Source organism: Orbicella faveolata, unplaced genomic scaffold (assembly GCF_042242905.1).
Source record: "Orbicella faveolata isolate gen_17 unplaced genomic scaffold, um_ofav_v1 contig_1, whole genome shotgun sequence".
NCBI lineage: Eukaryota > Metazoa > Cnidaria > Anthozoa > Scleractinia > Merulinidae > Orbicella > Orbicella faveolata.
The window spans coordinates 19,650,001-19,666,797 of NW_028301536.1; the positions used below are offsets into that span (position 1 = coordinate 19,650,001).

The 16,797-nt window shown below is 40.8% G+C and overlaps 2 protein-coding genes across 3 annotated transcripts in view; one reads left to right on the forward strand and one right to left on the reverse strand.

The window, feature by feature from the left end:
- LOC110056917 (DNA-directed RNA polymerase II subunit RPB2) overlaps positions 1–2,271 on the forward strand; it is a 16,936-nt gene extending 14,665 nt beyond the window's left edge. Inside the window, exons 21-23 of the mRNA XM_089294203.1 lie at positions 1–34; positions 885–1,080; positions 1,416–2,271. The exon at positions 1–34 is cut by the window's left edge and continues 127 nt beyond it. Of these exons, the coding sequence (XP_089150329.1) occupies positions 1–34; positions 885–1,080; positions 1,416–1,517 (332 nt within the window). The 3' untranslated portion in view covers positions 1,518–2,271. The remainder of the gene's footprint in view (positions 35–884; positions 1,081–1,415) is intronic.
- Positions 2,272–2,733: 462 nt separating this feature from the next.
- On the reverse strand, positions 2,734–10,988 carry LOC110056919 (solute carrier family 22 member 15-like). 2 transcript variants are annotated; one of them, XM_089294216.1, is made up of 9 exons: positions 10,878–10,988; positions 10,358–10,581; positions 9,570–9,768; positions 9,111–9,326; positions 8,367–8,501; positions 8,082–8,176; positions 7,266–7,377; positions 6,658–6,730; positions 2,734–3,988 (listed from the first exon to the last, which is right to left on the reverse strand). In XM_089294216.1, exons 2-9 carry the CDS (start codon positions 10,533–10,535, stop codon positions 3,749–3,751), a joined length of 1,248 nt encoding a protein of 415 aa, XP_089150342.1. In that variant the 5' UTR covers positions 10,536–10,581; positions 10,878–10,988; the 3' UTR covers positions 2,734–3,748. The 2 variants fall into 2 exon arrangements, with proteins under 2 accessions (XP_089150342.1, XP_089150346.1); XM_089294220.1 differs by lacking the exon at positions 10,358–10,581 and having other exon boundaries at positions 10,878–10,941.
- Between the last annotated feature and the right edge of the window lie 5,809 nt (positions 10,989–16,797).

The following is a 16,797-nucleotide window of genomic DNA, read 5'->3' on the forward strand; positions in this document are numbered from 1 at the left end:
TTCTAACTAGACAACCTATGGAAGGACGGTCACGGTAAGTCAATGTTTAACCGCGATGGATTTCCCAGCGTAAATTCAACGAAGTATGATGGTTTTTACCCGGTAGGATCACGCTTGCATATTAGCCGAATATTTAGCAGGTCCTAGTTCTGTTGTAAGAGAAACAGAATCATAGTTTTTAAACTTATCCAATAGCTGCCAATAGCTGCCAATAGCCCAATTTCGATATATTAAAATTCAGCCTAAAACAATAGACCTCAGCACGAGTCTCCGGGGAATAAACCCCACAAACTCTGTCGTTATTCCCCGGAGCCTCATGCAGAGGTCTGTTGTTTTAGGCTGAAAATTGTTTTATTCTTCTATTCCTTGTCAACCCCCCGGTCTGACTTCTAAGAGCTTTTAGTTCTTTCAAGGTAAATTTAGCATGACCAAAATTTAAACTGTCTCAAAAATCACTCACGGAAAAGTCTTCCTGAATGTCATCATTTCATTTCATCAAGTTTTGCCCTTTCTCCTTAAAGCCCCATTACCAGGCTGTGTTTATCCTATTCTCTCGATGTTGTAATCTTTGGATTTTGTTTATTTGTTTGTGGTAGGAGGCAGTTTAGGGCGCTGGTGTTGTAATCCTTAGGTCCCGGGTTCAAGGCCTCCACCCTGCCACTAGCGAGATTTGTTTCTCGGTAGTCGCGAGTTGAAATCCTCGGTCACGCTTTGTAAATAGCCAACTGGTCTGCCTCCTGCCAGTTGGGATTTTTAACTATGTTACGTTTATTTGAAATATTTGTTTCCCTTCTTTCAGTGGCATGCCTGTAAAGTAGCTAAGCTTAGTGCTTGTGTAGTCAAGTGCATGACCACTTTAAGTAAGATTTACATTTACATTGTAGTGATGGCGGTCTTCGTTTCGGTGAGATGGAGCGCGATTGTATGATTGCACACGGTGCCGCACAGTTCCTGAATGAGCGGCTATTTGAAGTGTCCGATCCTTACAGCTGTCACGTCTGTAACCTGTGTGGGCTGATCGCTATTGCGAACCTGCGCAATAACACATTTGAATGCAGGGGCTGTAAGAACAAGACTCAGGTAATTGAACAAACTGAACGTTAGATTTTCTCCAAGTCCGTTTTCAGGTTTTGTTAGTCGGGCGTGAAGCGGTCAACTCCTATCGACTCTGTTGCTCTCTTTTGCGACTTCTTCGCTCGTGTTTCGTGCAAAGAAATCAACTTGTTGCAATTCTAACCGAGTGTGCATATATGAGTACATAGAACTGGACCGGCTCAGAAGTTTGCAGCTACCCACTTCACCCATGCTCGCGTCTCCTGTAGCTCGCTGGCTAGAGCGTCTGACTGTGTCCGGAAAGGCAATTGTTGCGGGAATAGCACATTCAGTAACTGATTAAGATTTGTGCTCCTTTGCAGGTGTCCCGTATTCGTATGCCGTACGCTGCTAAGCTGCTTTTCCAAGAGCTTATGTCTATGAGTATCGCTCCCAGGATGATGGTGTGTGATTCAGTCAAATAAGCAATGCACATCCTGGGCCTTAAACTGTGATCGAGTTTTCTACACCTTCTGGGTCTTTAACTGTGATGCAGTAAATAAGCGATACATATCTTTGATCTCGAACCGTGATCCAGTCAAATAAGTGATATCCCTTCTTAACTCCTCCCGAACGAACGAACACAAATTGTGGGCGAATTCTCCTGGTGTTGGACTAAAGCTGCCTTTAAGCCGGTGACACAATAAATATGATATCGTTCTCATTGGCAGCCAGGGCGCAAATAAAGTCATAGTTTGTAGAGGTCGCCCACAGGGCAAGCTCATAGCGAGCTTCAGTTACCCATCATTCACTCACCAGAAACATGTGTATCATTTACATGTAAATAGCGCTTGCTGGACGAGGCTAGTAAATGTTTTAAGTCTACTGGCTTGAAATGAAAACTCCTCAGTCCTGTGCTGTCTTCAGTGTTCTCCTTTTCCGGGTTCGGTATTTCCAGACTTTCTCTGCTAACTGGACAACAGGTTACGACCAACTGTGTACATTTTGCATTATGTGTGACTGAACCAATACCAAATTAGTTGTGTTACATCTAGAAACGATCTCCTTTAGTTGGTTCGAGTTCATGGACGGATTCCGATCCATGGGAAAATAGTTTCCTTTACATGGAATAACCTTGTATAGTGTTTTTGTAAGTAGTAAAACCATGCATCAGTTTAACATGCATATGTAAATTCAAACATTCAACTGTTGCAATATTAAAACAAAATGCTTTATCAATATCACGATATCATAACTTTGGGGATTAATGGCGAAAACAACCCGATGTAAGAAGGCATGAAAGCAGCGCAATCACACGCAGTTCACCAATTGGGCACACAAAAAATCCAACAACAAGGCACAACCACGTTTTGTTTTTTTGTTTTTTTCTGCATCTTCTTTTCTGTCCACCATAAAATTTCAATGGAAACTGGGGGCATTGCTTGATATCTCATGTAGCAATTGCAACTAACCCGGACCGAGTAACTTAAATTGGTGTAATTCTTAATATATATTAATATATTTTTAGTATTCTAATTATTTTAAGCTGAGGGCCCCAAGTTTATCTGTTACTGTCACGGGTCACCCTCATTAAATAAAGTCTTTCACTTCACTTCACTTCTTGTAACAACAGTTCGGGATATCGATAATATCTGTTAAATTCTGTTTGCCGAAGCCAACAAAGTGTTACTGAACATCATATTGATAAGGAAAAACCTCATTTTTATTTACATTCAACACTTACTGAAAGTAAGCTAAAAGCCAGGTCTAAACGGGAACGATCCAACATTGTTTTGTGACCAAACATTTTCCCGTTTGGACACATTGTTTGATCGTGTTTGACCGTGTTTGATAAAATTTGAACGACGTCAAACATTTGATGGAACACTAAAACATTTTGTTCGTTCAAACATGTTGATACCGTTTGGTCACTGTACAACATTAACATGTTTGGTCACCAAACAATGTTTGATCGTGTTTGGACGCGAAACCATTACACCTTACTACATCAAATCTAGACATTTTTATAGCTTAGATAACACGCCCTAAAAAAAGAACTTCAAAATACCAGCGCCACTACGAAACAAGGAAAATGAAACTTCCAAGAAGGCCATCTAGATTTGTCGATGTATTTAAAAGTAAACAAAATGTAAAGTTGATCTACGTGAGTGACTCCCCACCCTGGAAAAAGTGCAAGTTCGTGAAATAATCGCGCACTTAAACAACCTTGTTACAATGCATGAAGTCGCAGTTTAAAACTTTTCCCTTACATAGCTTATACCTGTCAACTCTTACACCTTAGGCACGAGTTACGCCCTGCCTCGACAACACTCAAGCCCAGACCAAAAATGGGAGCCATTAAGTAAAGCTAGCAACAAATTTAAAATTGTGTTTATGCTTTCTTCCTTGCTCCCTGAAACGCTTATCCTCTAGTGAAAAGCAAACTTTCGAAAAATATGCGCGCCTAAACCAATGCAAAATCAAAAAAGAAAAAAAACCACTTCTGAATTCGTCGATTTTAAGAAGGCAAAAATACTGTCGAAGAGTTGGTGTTTGGAGAAATTCAAACCGAGACCGAGACACCGGAAATTTTCCGACATATTCGTTTATGGCGCGCCATCTTCGAAAATCCTGGTAATTCCTATAATTTCACCCATGACAATCGTGTAAATATTGAGTAACTGAAATAAAGGAATCCGTTTTTCGATTGGATGTCTTAAGCGTGATAACTCTGATTGAGCAGCAATTCCCCCATGTCTTCTTTGTCTTCGCCCGGCTTAAGGGGAAGATTGCCGTTCTCCGTATCCTCGGCTTTGCTGGCGGAGTCCTTCATGACGGAATCCATATTCTCAAGAGTTGGCATGTCTCTTGTCTCTGGCAGCAGAAAGTACAGGCCAGCACAAACAGCAGCAAGTACTGCTACAATGGAATACGGCAAAAGAAGGTGCACACGGACCTGTTGAAAAAGAGAATTTATTTGTGCATCAATTTTTTTAGAATTTACAGGAATTTCAACTCCACTTTCAGAGTTGTTAGTTTAGCAATAACAGAATTGCATATGGGGTTCACATGCGGACTTCAGTGGAATCAACCCTAATTGTAAAGTTGAGTTTCGGCAGTCTGAATAATGGAGGGCCGAGTTCTACTTCTCGAAATTCAGGTTTTCTTAGCAGCTACCGAACCGTATAAAGAGAACGTGGCACAGACAAAAGACCCTATAGCGCGACACACAGATGACTTTGCAAACATTCAGTGGGGCATAAGTCATTGCACCCGCTAGCAAAGTAGTTCGTACAAGGGGGGAACGAGTGTGAGCGGACAGAGTTTGTGCTTGCGTCGCTCCACCAACAGTGGGCGACAGATGTGTTGAGACAGTGCTATTTTTGAATACTTTAGAAGAAATGTTTCCCCTGACTTATTACCTACCCCCCCCCCTGCCCCTCCCCTCAAAACAATGTTGGAATTTCGTATCTCCAAGAGTTGCTTCGTTCCTGTGCAACATTCAAAAGGGGGAAGGGCAAAGGTCTTAAGGGATCTCAGTCACGGTATTTTGAGTTATTTTGGCTACGTACAAAATTGCCATTAAATTGAAGAAAACTTGAAAGTAGCACTTCACTAAAATAGAAAAACACCAAGAGATTTTGTTATACCTCCCAACTCAAATACATTTTCTGGTTGGAGGAAAACGTGTGACGTGTCGTAGGTCAAAACTCACTAACTCCCTAGGGCGAACAAAAATCACTAACCCCCTAGGGAAACAACAACATGAACTTTCGACTCGCACGTGATCAGATCGTGCTCCTTGAAACGGCGGCAAATTTGTGCCGAGCCAGCCAGCCTAAAGCAAACGATTTCTTCGCAGTTTTTTTCTACTTTTAAGGTGGTATGGTACCCTCAAATGGACCAAAAAGTTTGTTTAAATATGGTGAAGAAAGATCAATTGTGTGCTATTGCACTCAAAAAGAGAAATTAAATTTCTAAAGTTTTACTCAAAATGGTTGCTATGGAAACCAGCCACAGCCTTTTGAGGTAGTGTTTTATAGTATTGACGCCAACACTTCCTGCTCTTTTACAAAACAAGATTTGACTGTCAAATAAGCATATCATGTAAGTTTCTGTTTTGTTCTGTGCAATGAACCTAAGTTTTGACAATTAACTCTTATTTTCAGTGCTTTTTACAGCTTTATTTGGAAATAACCTTATTTTTTACCACATCCAGTGAACAAATCATCTCATGTCACGTGACAGCCCTTAAAATGTTACGATTTTTTTGGTTTACGACATCACGACACTACTGGTCTTTGATCAGCCCAAGTTTCGGGAATTCTACTTAAAAACCTTACAAAGTAGACATGTTGGCGCGAAGTCAGTCGGTACAAAAGTAAACTTTTAAGAAAAATGCACTTTAAGTTTCTTACACGAAGTATTAAGTATTAACGAGCCACAAATAGCGGGGAAGGGGGGTGCAGATTGGATCTCGGGGGAGGGGGTGCAATGGTTGTTCTATTTTGTAAAAAGTTACCGCAGTTGTGGGAAATATTCCTTTTCATAAGGGAAGTGAATGAGCCTGTAATGGCAATTTGAGGCAAAGCTTTTCACAAATAATTATACCAATCGAGTTGTGCATGTCTTAAAAGTTTTTTTCTAAATAGTTTCGTTCATATAAGTTAAAAATAATCTATATTTTAGGTCACGTTCTTATAGTTAACAGTCGTTGCCATGGCCGTTGCTACGTGAAAAAACTTACACCACTGTGTACTTTCCTTAAATTTCACACTCATCTGGAAGGAAATTCGGCAAGATCGTTTCAAAATGTTTTTGACAAGTCCTCAAGGGTCTTAAGTCTTGTATTTCCAAGAAATTGAATTTTTCATGAACATCGCCATATTTTAGGGTACCATACCCCCTTAAGTTGGGAGGTATATCAAAACACTTAATGACAGTTCGCCTCGGGGAACTCAAGAAAGCGGCGGAATCGAGCCTAGGAACATTGAGGGTCTCGGGGAAAAAAACTCACTGTTTCCCTTGGAGCCAGTCATTTTATTAAGCACTTAAAAAAAGTGCTTAAAAATAAACCTTATTATATGGCTAGATCCGTGAGCGGGCAAGATGAATCAAATCCTGCGCTGTGATTGGCTACCCGAGCGAGCAAGAGGGAGCTATCTTGCCCGCTCGGGACTACCCACCGTGTCCCGCAGAAAAAAATTTCCCCGAAAGCCATATAATAAATCCTTTATTGACCAAGCTTGTTCGGCCAAGATGGCTGGATATTAGCCTCGTTCTTTTTTTGTGAGTTTATGGACCTTGACTCTGTCTCGGTCCATAAACACGCAGAAAAAGAACTTGACCAATATCCAGCCATCTTGACCTCACACTTGGTCAATAACCCATACATAAAGAAAGAAGAATGGTTAAGGATTAACAGGGATTGCAAACGACGAACTTGAAGCATTTAGGCTCAAGATACGCAAACCGTGACGTAGCTCCTTTAAACTGACTTTGAAAAGGAATAATAGAAATATTGCACTAGATTAGTACTCCGTTCAACCAACTGTCTGAACTATACGCCCACTGAAGGTTCCTTGTCACGTCTGACAACTACAGCGGTGAAAAGGAGCTACATACCAGCCAAACAACATAAGGCGCGGACATAGATCCTATGCGAGCTGCAGCGGAAGAGCTTCCCATGCCTATGTTCCTGAAATCAAAAAAATCTTTACTTGACACAGTTATTCCGTGAGCGCGCGGTTGGATGGGATAGAAAGCCAACGGGGCGCATCGCGCCGAGTTGGCTACTGAAGCATCTCATATACAACAAGCGCGAGTGGAATAATTGTTTTATTAGGAACGCCCCCAAAACAGTATAGAAGACTAAAATGAAATTAAAATTCCCCACAAAAATACGCGTACGCTTACCATATTTACAGAGCATGGTGTTATGGCTCATATACCACGATGGCTAAGCCAATGAAAACTCTTGAATTGCATTATCCAATGATCCAGTTTTTAATAACGATAAATATCATACGGTTATTATTCTCCCATTACTCCGAAGCCACCCAACTGTAGATGGTGCGTTACTTGAAAGAAAAAAATTGAAGCTCTAGAATTGGGCTTGAAAACAAAAAAGAAGACAGAAAGTAGAGGATGGCGCAGACTCGCAAGAGTTTTCCAAACAAAAGTCGGTCTTCGTAAATCCAACGTTAATTAGCTTCTTTAAAGCGTATGAATACCTTACAACAGTCGGAAAGAGTTCGCTTGAGTACACGTAGATTGAAGAGAATGCCATGTTGATGAAAAACTTGGCGAAACCCTGAGCCATGATGATATTTGCCACCATGAAACCTGAAGCACAAAATAATGTGTAATTTGTCATCACGAGCTGATCATCGAGCATCATCAAGGCTGGCACAACGTCGTATATTTAAAACAATATTTCGGCTGGCCAGACCAGCCTTCTTAAGGTTTAGATGTTGCTAAATCATAAAAATGAAATTACAATATTATATGATGGTGGATGTCGCAACACATATTTCGAAACTAAGAAAACGTTTGCAAACGCCCTTCATTATATACCTCCTTGATTCCTCGCATGGTTTCAGTTTGCATTGTATCCTACTCTATTAGTGTCAAAACCGTGACAACTAAATAGGACAGTTTCGATGAATTTCTTTTCCTCAACCTTGATATGATTTCTTTTGTTTTATTCTACGAAGCCTTGAGGTTAAAGGGTGGTAATGGGTGTCGGTGGTAGGCTGCGGCCCACCAAGTGCACCTGTCATAGCCGACTGGTAACGCAGGCCTACTGGATCTAAACGAGAACAACGTGAGGCAAGCATCCAACGACTTCGTAAATAGGTAGGGGTAAGGAATGGGACCATTCGCCCCCCGCCCCATTCCAGTAAAAAGTTATCAATTATATTGAAACCAAGAATTCCTCATAAAATGCAATGATATATGAGGAAAAGCACAACTGCCTTTATGACTCCATACAATGATTCCCTTCCCCCTGTATTTAATTTCGATTAAACTTTTGAATAAAGGAGTACCTGTGTTCTTCAAATCTCGCTGGAAAAGAACCGCAACCACGGAAACAATGAACGCCACCACCACCCCAAGAACAGTAGTTTTCTTCCGGCCAATCCTGAAACAAATCTTAGTTTAGTACAAATATGTATCTCGACTTGCATGTGATCTGTGAAAAATAAGACTGATTATCTTACACCATGTGCGTGCTAATAGCATTTCAGTTAAGTCCGAGAAAAATATCTTGCTTATATAAACAGTCAATGGTGAGAGTTTTGAAACAGTCACTTTTCAAGCCCTTCACTCACCTACGGCAAAGTACAATGCAAGTCCAGTTTGAAGGAATTTCTATGAGACTGGTCAAAAAGAACACTAAATAACGATTTCCGCCATACTTTCCTGAGCTGAATGAAACAGCATAATAAACCAGTGCTATTACTAACCTGTGAACAGAAAAAAAATCAATGTAAAGATGCTGAAAATGTGGCAAAAATGTCAAGCAAAGTATCTTAAAAGTGTTTGGATCGAGACATGTACGGTAAAAATGAAAATGGCAGAGTTTTTTCCATTTAATTTCTCGTTAATACTAAAAGTCCCTTTTCATGTCCCATTTGCAACAATTTTTTCGTACGCCTGGAATATAAAGCGACGAGCTGGATGATCAGCCAAAGGCAGCAAAAGAGTTTGCATTAAGGAGCCGTTACGTATAGTCGTTGACCGGAACCTGAACTCGCGGGTTGGGTGGAGGGGTTGTACTCTCTATAATGGAGAACACGGGGAGGCTTTGCCCCAAAGGATGTCTTTTTCTAGATTGGAGGTATATATGTTTAAGGGCAAGGATTTGGGCTTTGAAGTATAAAACGTACCCTGCAACGCCACCCTACCCCCTTGACTCCCGCGCCCCGGGCCTGAATTCAGAAAAAATTGTCAGCATTTACACTGAGCAGTCGACTACAGTTATGATCATTCAGTGTACAAATCAGGAAACAAATAAACGAATTATATGCAAACATTACCTCAGAGAAAGACAATGCGATAAAATATGGACTTACCAAGCGAAGCCGGATATAAGCGTTCTTTTCGTCATCTCCTTTGAGCTGAAAAGGTCCCGGAAGTCACCTTGTCTCTGGGTTGAGTTGGTTTCTTTCTCCTCCAGTTCTCCTGCGGGCATCACTTTCCGGTTAAACTCGGCCACCTTTGTAAGTTCTTCCATTGCCTTTTTGGGCTTGTTATGGGCGAGGAGCCAACGAGGTGATTCTGGTAAAAACCTGAGATCAAAAATTGTTCAAGAAGTAGAGATCAATATAGGTTTAGAAAATTTTCCTTATAAAAAGATCACACGAGGGCCACAGAGAGATTTAATTATTTAGTTGGTGAGTTTGTGAATCAATGCCCCGAAAAAGGCATCTTTTTTTACGCGATCGATGTAACGCAGTATCAACACAGTAGTGCTATGCTTAGAGATGAAATTGAATGATTTTGAAAATTTGCAGAACCTATCATTTGCTCACCACCAGAAGAAAATTTGCAAGAGGCCTGGGGCTGCTCCAGCGATGGACAGTGTGCGCCAGTCCCTTATAAAATAAGCGAACAATGCCACCAGCATCAGCGACAGAACCCAAAAGTACCATAGGGTAGTTCCGATCACGTGACGATGACGCTTGCCTACATACTCCATGAGCAAGACGTACATGGCTAGAGCTGAGCTACCTGTGAAAAGTAAAATCCAGTAATAGTAACATTTGGTCAGTGGTTATATTTCATTTGTTCTTTTAATATTGTTTCTTCGAAACTAACTTGCCTGTAGTTAGTAGATCAGTGAATTTGACCGCAGAGAGCATAGTTATAAAAGAGGGATGTGAGTAAGTAAAGGAATGAAAAGAATGAATAATTTACTTGTTATTCTTTGCCATCTGTTACCCGAGACCGTTGCGTTCTCAAAATCATTTTTATATGAAAGCCAAAAACAAAAACATAGCAAAAATTGCAAAGTGCCACAGTCTACAGGATACAATTTACTTAAGCGCTAGTTTTACGCAGGACAAGACAAATGGATAGCGGTCGTACATGAAAGTTCGGCGACATGCGAGAAAGCAGAGAGAAACAGGTAAACTATACATTTTTTTTAATTTCTCTCTATTTTGTCTTTAGTTCGTCGAGATCGGAAGCTTAGCAAGAATTTAACCAGGCACGTGGGATATGAACAAGCCGAAAAGCAAGTTGATGGGGCTGGAGAAAGAAGAAAAATAACTCCTAACAAAACAATAAACGTCTGTGGACGGACTACTCGGTTACTCACCAACACAAACACCCACTAAGACTCTGATGAGCACATAAAACCAGTAAACGGGCGCAAACGATGCACCCAGTGCTAAAATGTTGCACAGCACAGAAAGGAAGTACACGAGAGGCTTGCGCCCGAATTTGTCAGATATTACACCACCAACAAGAACGCCAATCATGTAGCCCAAGAACATGACAGCTCTGGTCTGACAACGCCGAAACGTTACACACCAAGTCCCACTGCAAAGAAAATCAGTGGAAAGGATCAGAGCAGGGTAGGATCCTGTCGCGAATTGGGGTGAGGATTATCGTAGGTTTGAGACTGAAACGGGAAGTGCTGCCGAGGTTCAGCTCAAAAGAGAATTACAAGTCATTAATCAGTTCTTTCGCAAGCTCGTAGCGGCAGTTCTGTATAGTAGCCGCTCTGTAAAAGAATGGTTCGCACAATTGTATTTTATTAGTCCTAGGATCTGCATTTTAGAGAGGGTGAACTGGAGATTTTAAACCAAATGTACGCGGAGGAAAGTGAACTTTACCTCGGTCACAACTGAGTTGAAGTCACTGGTGTCAAACTCCCAATCATCTCGAGGAATGGAGCAGCGAAATTTGTAATTTTTGTCTCCCGGTTTAAAGATTCCTGTCAGATTACAAGCAGAACTGTTTTCTTTACATCGCCACGGTGGTTCAGCGCTGAGGAATGTTGGGACCATCATCTGAAAACCATCACCGAAGACCTTCATAAAACCGCAGATTAGGAGAAGTTTGTGTTGATATCGGCCATAACTGCCGATCTTCTCCATTACATCATCGATTGTGAGACCCATGATTTTGGGTGAAGCACCTTCGTGGAAACAAACAAAAAGTCGACAGTTAACGAGGAGAAGTAAAAGATTTGTCAACAAGATTTCCTCGTTCGTCTAACTCTTACTGGCTGCTGTTTTTGGTTCCGGGGCACTCCCATATAAAAAGGACGGCGGGTGCTCGTCAGAAATTTTGAAAAAAAACACCCTAAGAGGTATCACAACCGCTTTTTTCACCCTAATAGGTACGACAAGCACCCCGTCCTATTTATATGGGAATCCCCCCCCCGGGGGGGGGGGGTTTGGTGCTCCAAAAATTCAGATTTCGCAAACTAAAAAGAGTTAAATAAGTGTATTTATTGACTCGGTCGATTTGGATGATACTTCTAACTTCGTACAAGTTTATCCTCTAGCTCTTGTTGTGTTCATAGTTTATTCAGGGAAATGGCTAGAAAATTGGCAAAGTTCTTTGTTGTGTGTTTTTGATGGCTATTTTGGGGGTTGACCCTACTCAAAACCTGGCAAAGTATAAAAGGTGGTTGCGTGTGCTCATACAACCAGCCAATAGAAGCATGGCGACTATGAAATTCATGCATAGTCAATGAGCATAAAACAAAAGATGTAATTGTCAATGTAAATAATAAAGAAATAAAAAAGAATTGTTAAATTACAAAAAAAAAAACATAAATCTTAGCCTGTTTGTTTGCTTCTTTGATGTTTACCGGCCTTCCTAAACATTTCCCTCTATAACTAGATTCTGTTCTAATGTAACAATTCAAATATAAGAACATGGATTTCAAAGAACCTGTTATACATTTATATATGCGTATATAGAAAAATCCAGGTTCTTATACGCGGGTTTTATTCTGGTTTTAAGAATAGTATCTGATCACCGAAGCACTGATTTATGTTATACTAACTGGAGTGCTTTTTAGGGAGAGAGAGAGAGATTGCCATCATATTAGGCAAACTAGACCTAACTGCATGGTATTTAGGCGGCTAACCCTTTTCAGGCCGCTTACAGCATTACTGTTCATTTAAGCTCGGCGGAGCAATTCCTGTCATTTAGTCCCTTGCTTTGCTAACCATTTCCTAACCATTCCATTACTGGGTTTGCAGAGTTAATACTGATATGGGTTACTGACCAAGCGTGAAGTCAAGATGGCGGGATATTGGCCAAGTTCTTTTTTGGGTGTTAATGAGACCGAGACGGAGTCAAGACAATATGATAATTCCTTTCTTGACCAAACAAGCTTGATCAATAAGGGATTTATTATAGGGAAAAGAACACCATTTTCTTGCAGGACACGGCGAGTAATCCAGAGCGGGCAAGATAGCACCATCTTGTCCGCTCGTCTAGCCGATCACAGCGCAGGATTTGGTTCATCTTGCCCGCTCACGGAGCTAGCCATATAACAAGAACTGTTTTATGTCTCTCAAATATGCAAATACGCCTTGGTCCTCTGATTTCGTGAGTTACATTTGCGTGCCACTAGATTAAAGTCTGGCTTAATCCTTATTTGCGTGTTTACTAACTGTGAACGAACTAAATTTTTAAATTCTGATTTTTTTTTTTATCATGTAGTCTTAAACACGGATTTCTCTAGGATCGGATACTTTACTTTTATTTTATTAGGTTTCACTCCACTTCTCCTGTGATATTTATTTTTACTTAAATATGTATTTATGCACCTTCTTAGCTCGCTCCAGCGATCAAATTTATGGAAGCAGAATGAAAGAATGAGCTCAAGGGACAAGATTTTCAGTGCACTGAATCAGTATTATAGCACAATATGTAGCATTTTGATCAAGATGGGCAGATGGGGAAACTTTCGCGAGACAACGTTTTCTCATATAAACAGTGTAGCTCGCCTATTGAACTACAGCAACCGCGCATGGCGTGCCGAATGTACACGTTACTGGCTAGATTTTAGGTCCTAAAGTACAAATAAGTATTATACGTGTATTACATGTCTAAAATTAATTACGTCAACGAGCCCACAGTTATTGAATGACTCAAGGAAACTCAAAGAAAGAGGGATTACTGCGCATTTGAATATATAACAAGGTCGCAGGGTCGACTTTGACTCGGCCAAAAGACAACTTTTTCTCATATAATTATAAACTCTCGATAAAGTTGCAGAGGACGGCTGTCTCTGGTAACCGAGTCCATATAAATATTGTCTTAGCCGGCCTAGCTATATGCCTCCTGAAAAAAAAAATGTATCTCTGCATGGCGATAGCGAACGTATTGTGTCTTGTGTCGCGCGTCTTGAATAATCACGCACGGTCGACTTTGACCTGGGTAAAAGACAACAAATGCTCGATAAAGTTGTAGGGGAACGTTGTCTCTGGTAACCGAGACCATCTATATAGGGTCTTAGCCGGTCTAGCTCTATGCCTCCTGCAAAAATTGTATTTTCGTGGTGTGACAGCAAACGAAGCACGTGCAAATTCCGATGCGCAGTATTAGCCAAACTGAGCCATACATTTAACTTCCCTATCTAAATTATTGCACTTTTTGAATTCTTCTCGTGTTCTTCCAGCATCCCGCGTGGTTTATCAGCCTATAAACCAGAAAAACTTGTAGTCTATTGCTTAACTAACCTATTCGTGCTAGGTTGTTTATCTGAACGCAGTGGCTATTCGTACGGCACCCGTGCGGTGACTTGTATTTGCTATTCGCATCCCTTACGAATAGCAAATACAAGTCGCCGCACGGGTGCCCTACGAATAGCCACTGCGTTCAAATAAACAACCTAGCACGAATAGGTTAGTTAAGCAATAGACTACAAGCGTTTCTGGTTTATAGGCTGATAGAAGAAATCAAATCCAATACTTACCAGATATGCGTGTCCGAGCTCAAACAAGCGCAACCAAATACAATAGGCAGACGGATATATAGGGCGATGGAGCCCGTTATGCAAAGCATGCCCCGTTTCCCTTTTTTTAGTCCATTGTCTTTTGGTCAGTTATGCAACTGAGGCAGTGAACTCCCTATAGACCGCCGCCAGCAGAACATTCACAGACTCATGCCAAGTTTCTTTTGTATCGACGATCAATTTATTGTTGACGTGATAAGAGCAACGTGAAAAGAAAAAGCTGACAGTAAACTGATTACTTGTATTATTGAGTAAAAATCCGTTGCTTAGTCCTTACTTAGGGTGCGTTCCTTTAGGGTGATCTGGATCAGGATCAGTGATCCAAGATCATTCGGATCATAGTTGATCAACGGAACCGATGAATCCGTGATTAGAGCGGATTCATCGGTTCCTTTGATGCATGCACCATGATCCGAGTGATCTTGGATCACTGATCCTGATCCAGATCACCCTAAAGGAACGCACCCTTATATTATCATTCCCTGACTCAACCTTGATTGGTTCAGTGTCGGCTAATAACTCGACTGACTCTTTGCTTGACTGAGTTAAGTGGTGTACATGATTAGCTAACATTGATGTTCTTTGTCCAACATTACAAACGTCCGTCAAACTCCCTTAATTTTCTCCTTTGGGTGCCTATAAACTTGGTAACTACCGATTTGTGATCCTTATATTTAGGTGCAATTCTTAATTCAACAACGGAGATTCAGAGACACATTAATTTTCGAACATTTAAAAGCTGGTTCTGAACCCCTACCACAGAATAATATTTAAACTTGCTGATCACAATTCAGCAGTGAAATTATGAGGATCACTTAACTAATATTGAGTTATAAGCACTCAGAGCCGACATAAAGGTAAGTATGTTTCTAACGGTTTATTTATGTTTTCCTTTTTATTATCATTTAATTTGTTTTTATTCATCACGCTCACAAAAGGAAAAATTGAAACAACAATGATTCATGACAACAACAACATCCTGGGAAAAAGTATAGCGTGAACTTTTAATAATACTGTACTGGAAGCGACAACGCCGGACTACGCTTGATCAACATTTTTTTAACAACCAGTAGTAATCGTACATTAAAGAGTGCGTTCGAGTTTTGGTAGGTTTGGGTTCGATTCCTCGCTCGTGTCATGTTGATTAATTCACCTTCACATAGGTTTGGTATGTTAAAAAAGCAAAAATTCTATGAATAGGATTTTGTGCCTGAGCTGTTAGGTAGACGCCGGACGGTGAAATTGGTCTCCATCCAGCAGGAGCGAAAACAAATGAATTAATCGCAAAGCACGTGCATAACGAGAGGATTTGTTCTCATTTATACATGTATTACCTAATATTAGTTACGGCCGGTCAGTAAAAAACACGGACTTAGTCCGCAGTTCGCGTTTTATACCTCAGTCGGTGTTTTATATATACCCAGTCCGTAATGCTTAGTCCGCGCTTTAAACCTAAGTCCGTGCTTTATACCCAGTCCGTAGTCCGCAGTCCGCCGTCCTCAGTCCATGTTTTATACTGACCGTGTAAATCGACACAAACGATGCCTGTTCCGTCGGTATGGGAGACGACGTTTTTTTATTATCAAAACTAGGACAATTATTTTGTTTACGAACATGACTTTGAATCGCCTTGGCTTTGGGAGAACAGCTACAGGGCATTTGCACTTCTGAAACAATGAAACGGAGGACATGTTTGTGTACCAAAGCAATCCTGTGGGACTCTTTTCCTAAACACTTTTCAATAAAGTTGACAGTTACTTGTGATAATACATTGTTCGTGGCTAGTCTTACGCAGTTCGTTTCGTCCCGGCCAAGGGGACTCATCAGAGACCTGTCTGCTTGGCAAACTCGTTGGGCATCGCGCCCAAAGTCCCGTTCGCTAACAGAATGATGACAGAAATCTCGCCTTATATCGCATAAAGATTCCCGACCGCACAAATTCACGAGTGAAAATTGACAATAAAGTTGACAGTCTTAGGCAGCTTGTTTAATTTGCGCACAGAAATCTAGGCTAGCGTACACATTTCCTCCTTTGATTTATTCAGCAGAAAGCAGCGCTGGGTTTGGTCGAATTAAAAGGAGAAGAGGGTACACAACACGCAGCCAAACCATAGCTTTCTGTTCGTACGAAAAGTCGTACACATTTCGTGAAGACATGTCTGCAAGGTTTTTATATGCCATTAACACCGTCAGACTTTGAACTTAAGGGTGGCTCAAAACAGTTTCCTACACTTCGATTTTGATGGGTCGTTATAAGCACTCTTTAGGACTTGATGCTACAATCATGGTATAAAAAAATTGCCCAATCATTGGTGAACACGTTATCATTTTCGTGACACAATGGGTTACCATAGCAACAGTATGACCTCCTAAAAACACCCTTAATTACAGCTTTAGGGGCTTATAATTCAAAAACGGCACGGTGAAATTTTTTTTACATTATCAACTTTTGGTAAGCATGAAAAGACGCAACTTTTGGCGAAGTTTAAAAAATTTCTGTTCTCAGCCACCTTAAATTTTCGAAAATTTAAGGTGGCTCTGGCCCTGGCGCACATTGTTGGGGAGGGTACTCACTATCTACAACAAAACAGATAGAGAGTAGCGAAGCCAATCAGCAAACAGCATTCATGCTAGAACACCAGTAGTTTTATACTAATAAACAATTAGATTATGAGCTCGAGATTTCTATCGCGTGATAGCTAACGAGGGCGCAGCCCGAGTCAACTATCACGCATAGAAATCGAGAGCGAATAATCTAATTGTTTTAGTATGAA

Bases quoted from the DNA above. Each gene is read 5' to 3' on its own strand.
- LOC110056919 (XM_089294216.1), bottom strand. From the start codon at position 10,535: ATGTTCTTGGGCTACATGATTGGCGTTCTTGTTGGTGGTGTAATATCT. The intron at 9,769-10,357 runs GTGAGTAACCGA...TACTTTTCACAG, and splicing joins CTTAGTGGGTGTTTGTGTTG to GTAGCTCAGCTCTAGCCATG. The intron at 6,731-7,265 runs GTATTCATACGC...TTTTGATTTCAG, and splicing joins CTCTTTCCGACTGTTGTAAG to GAACATAGGCATGGGAAGCT.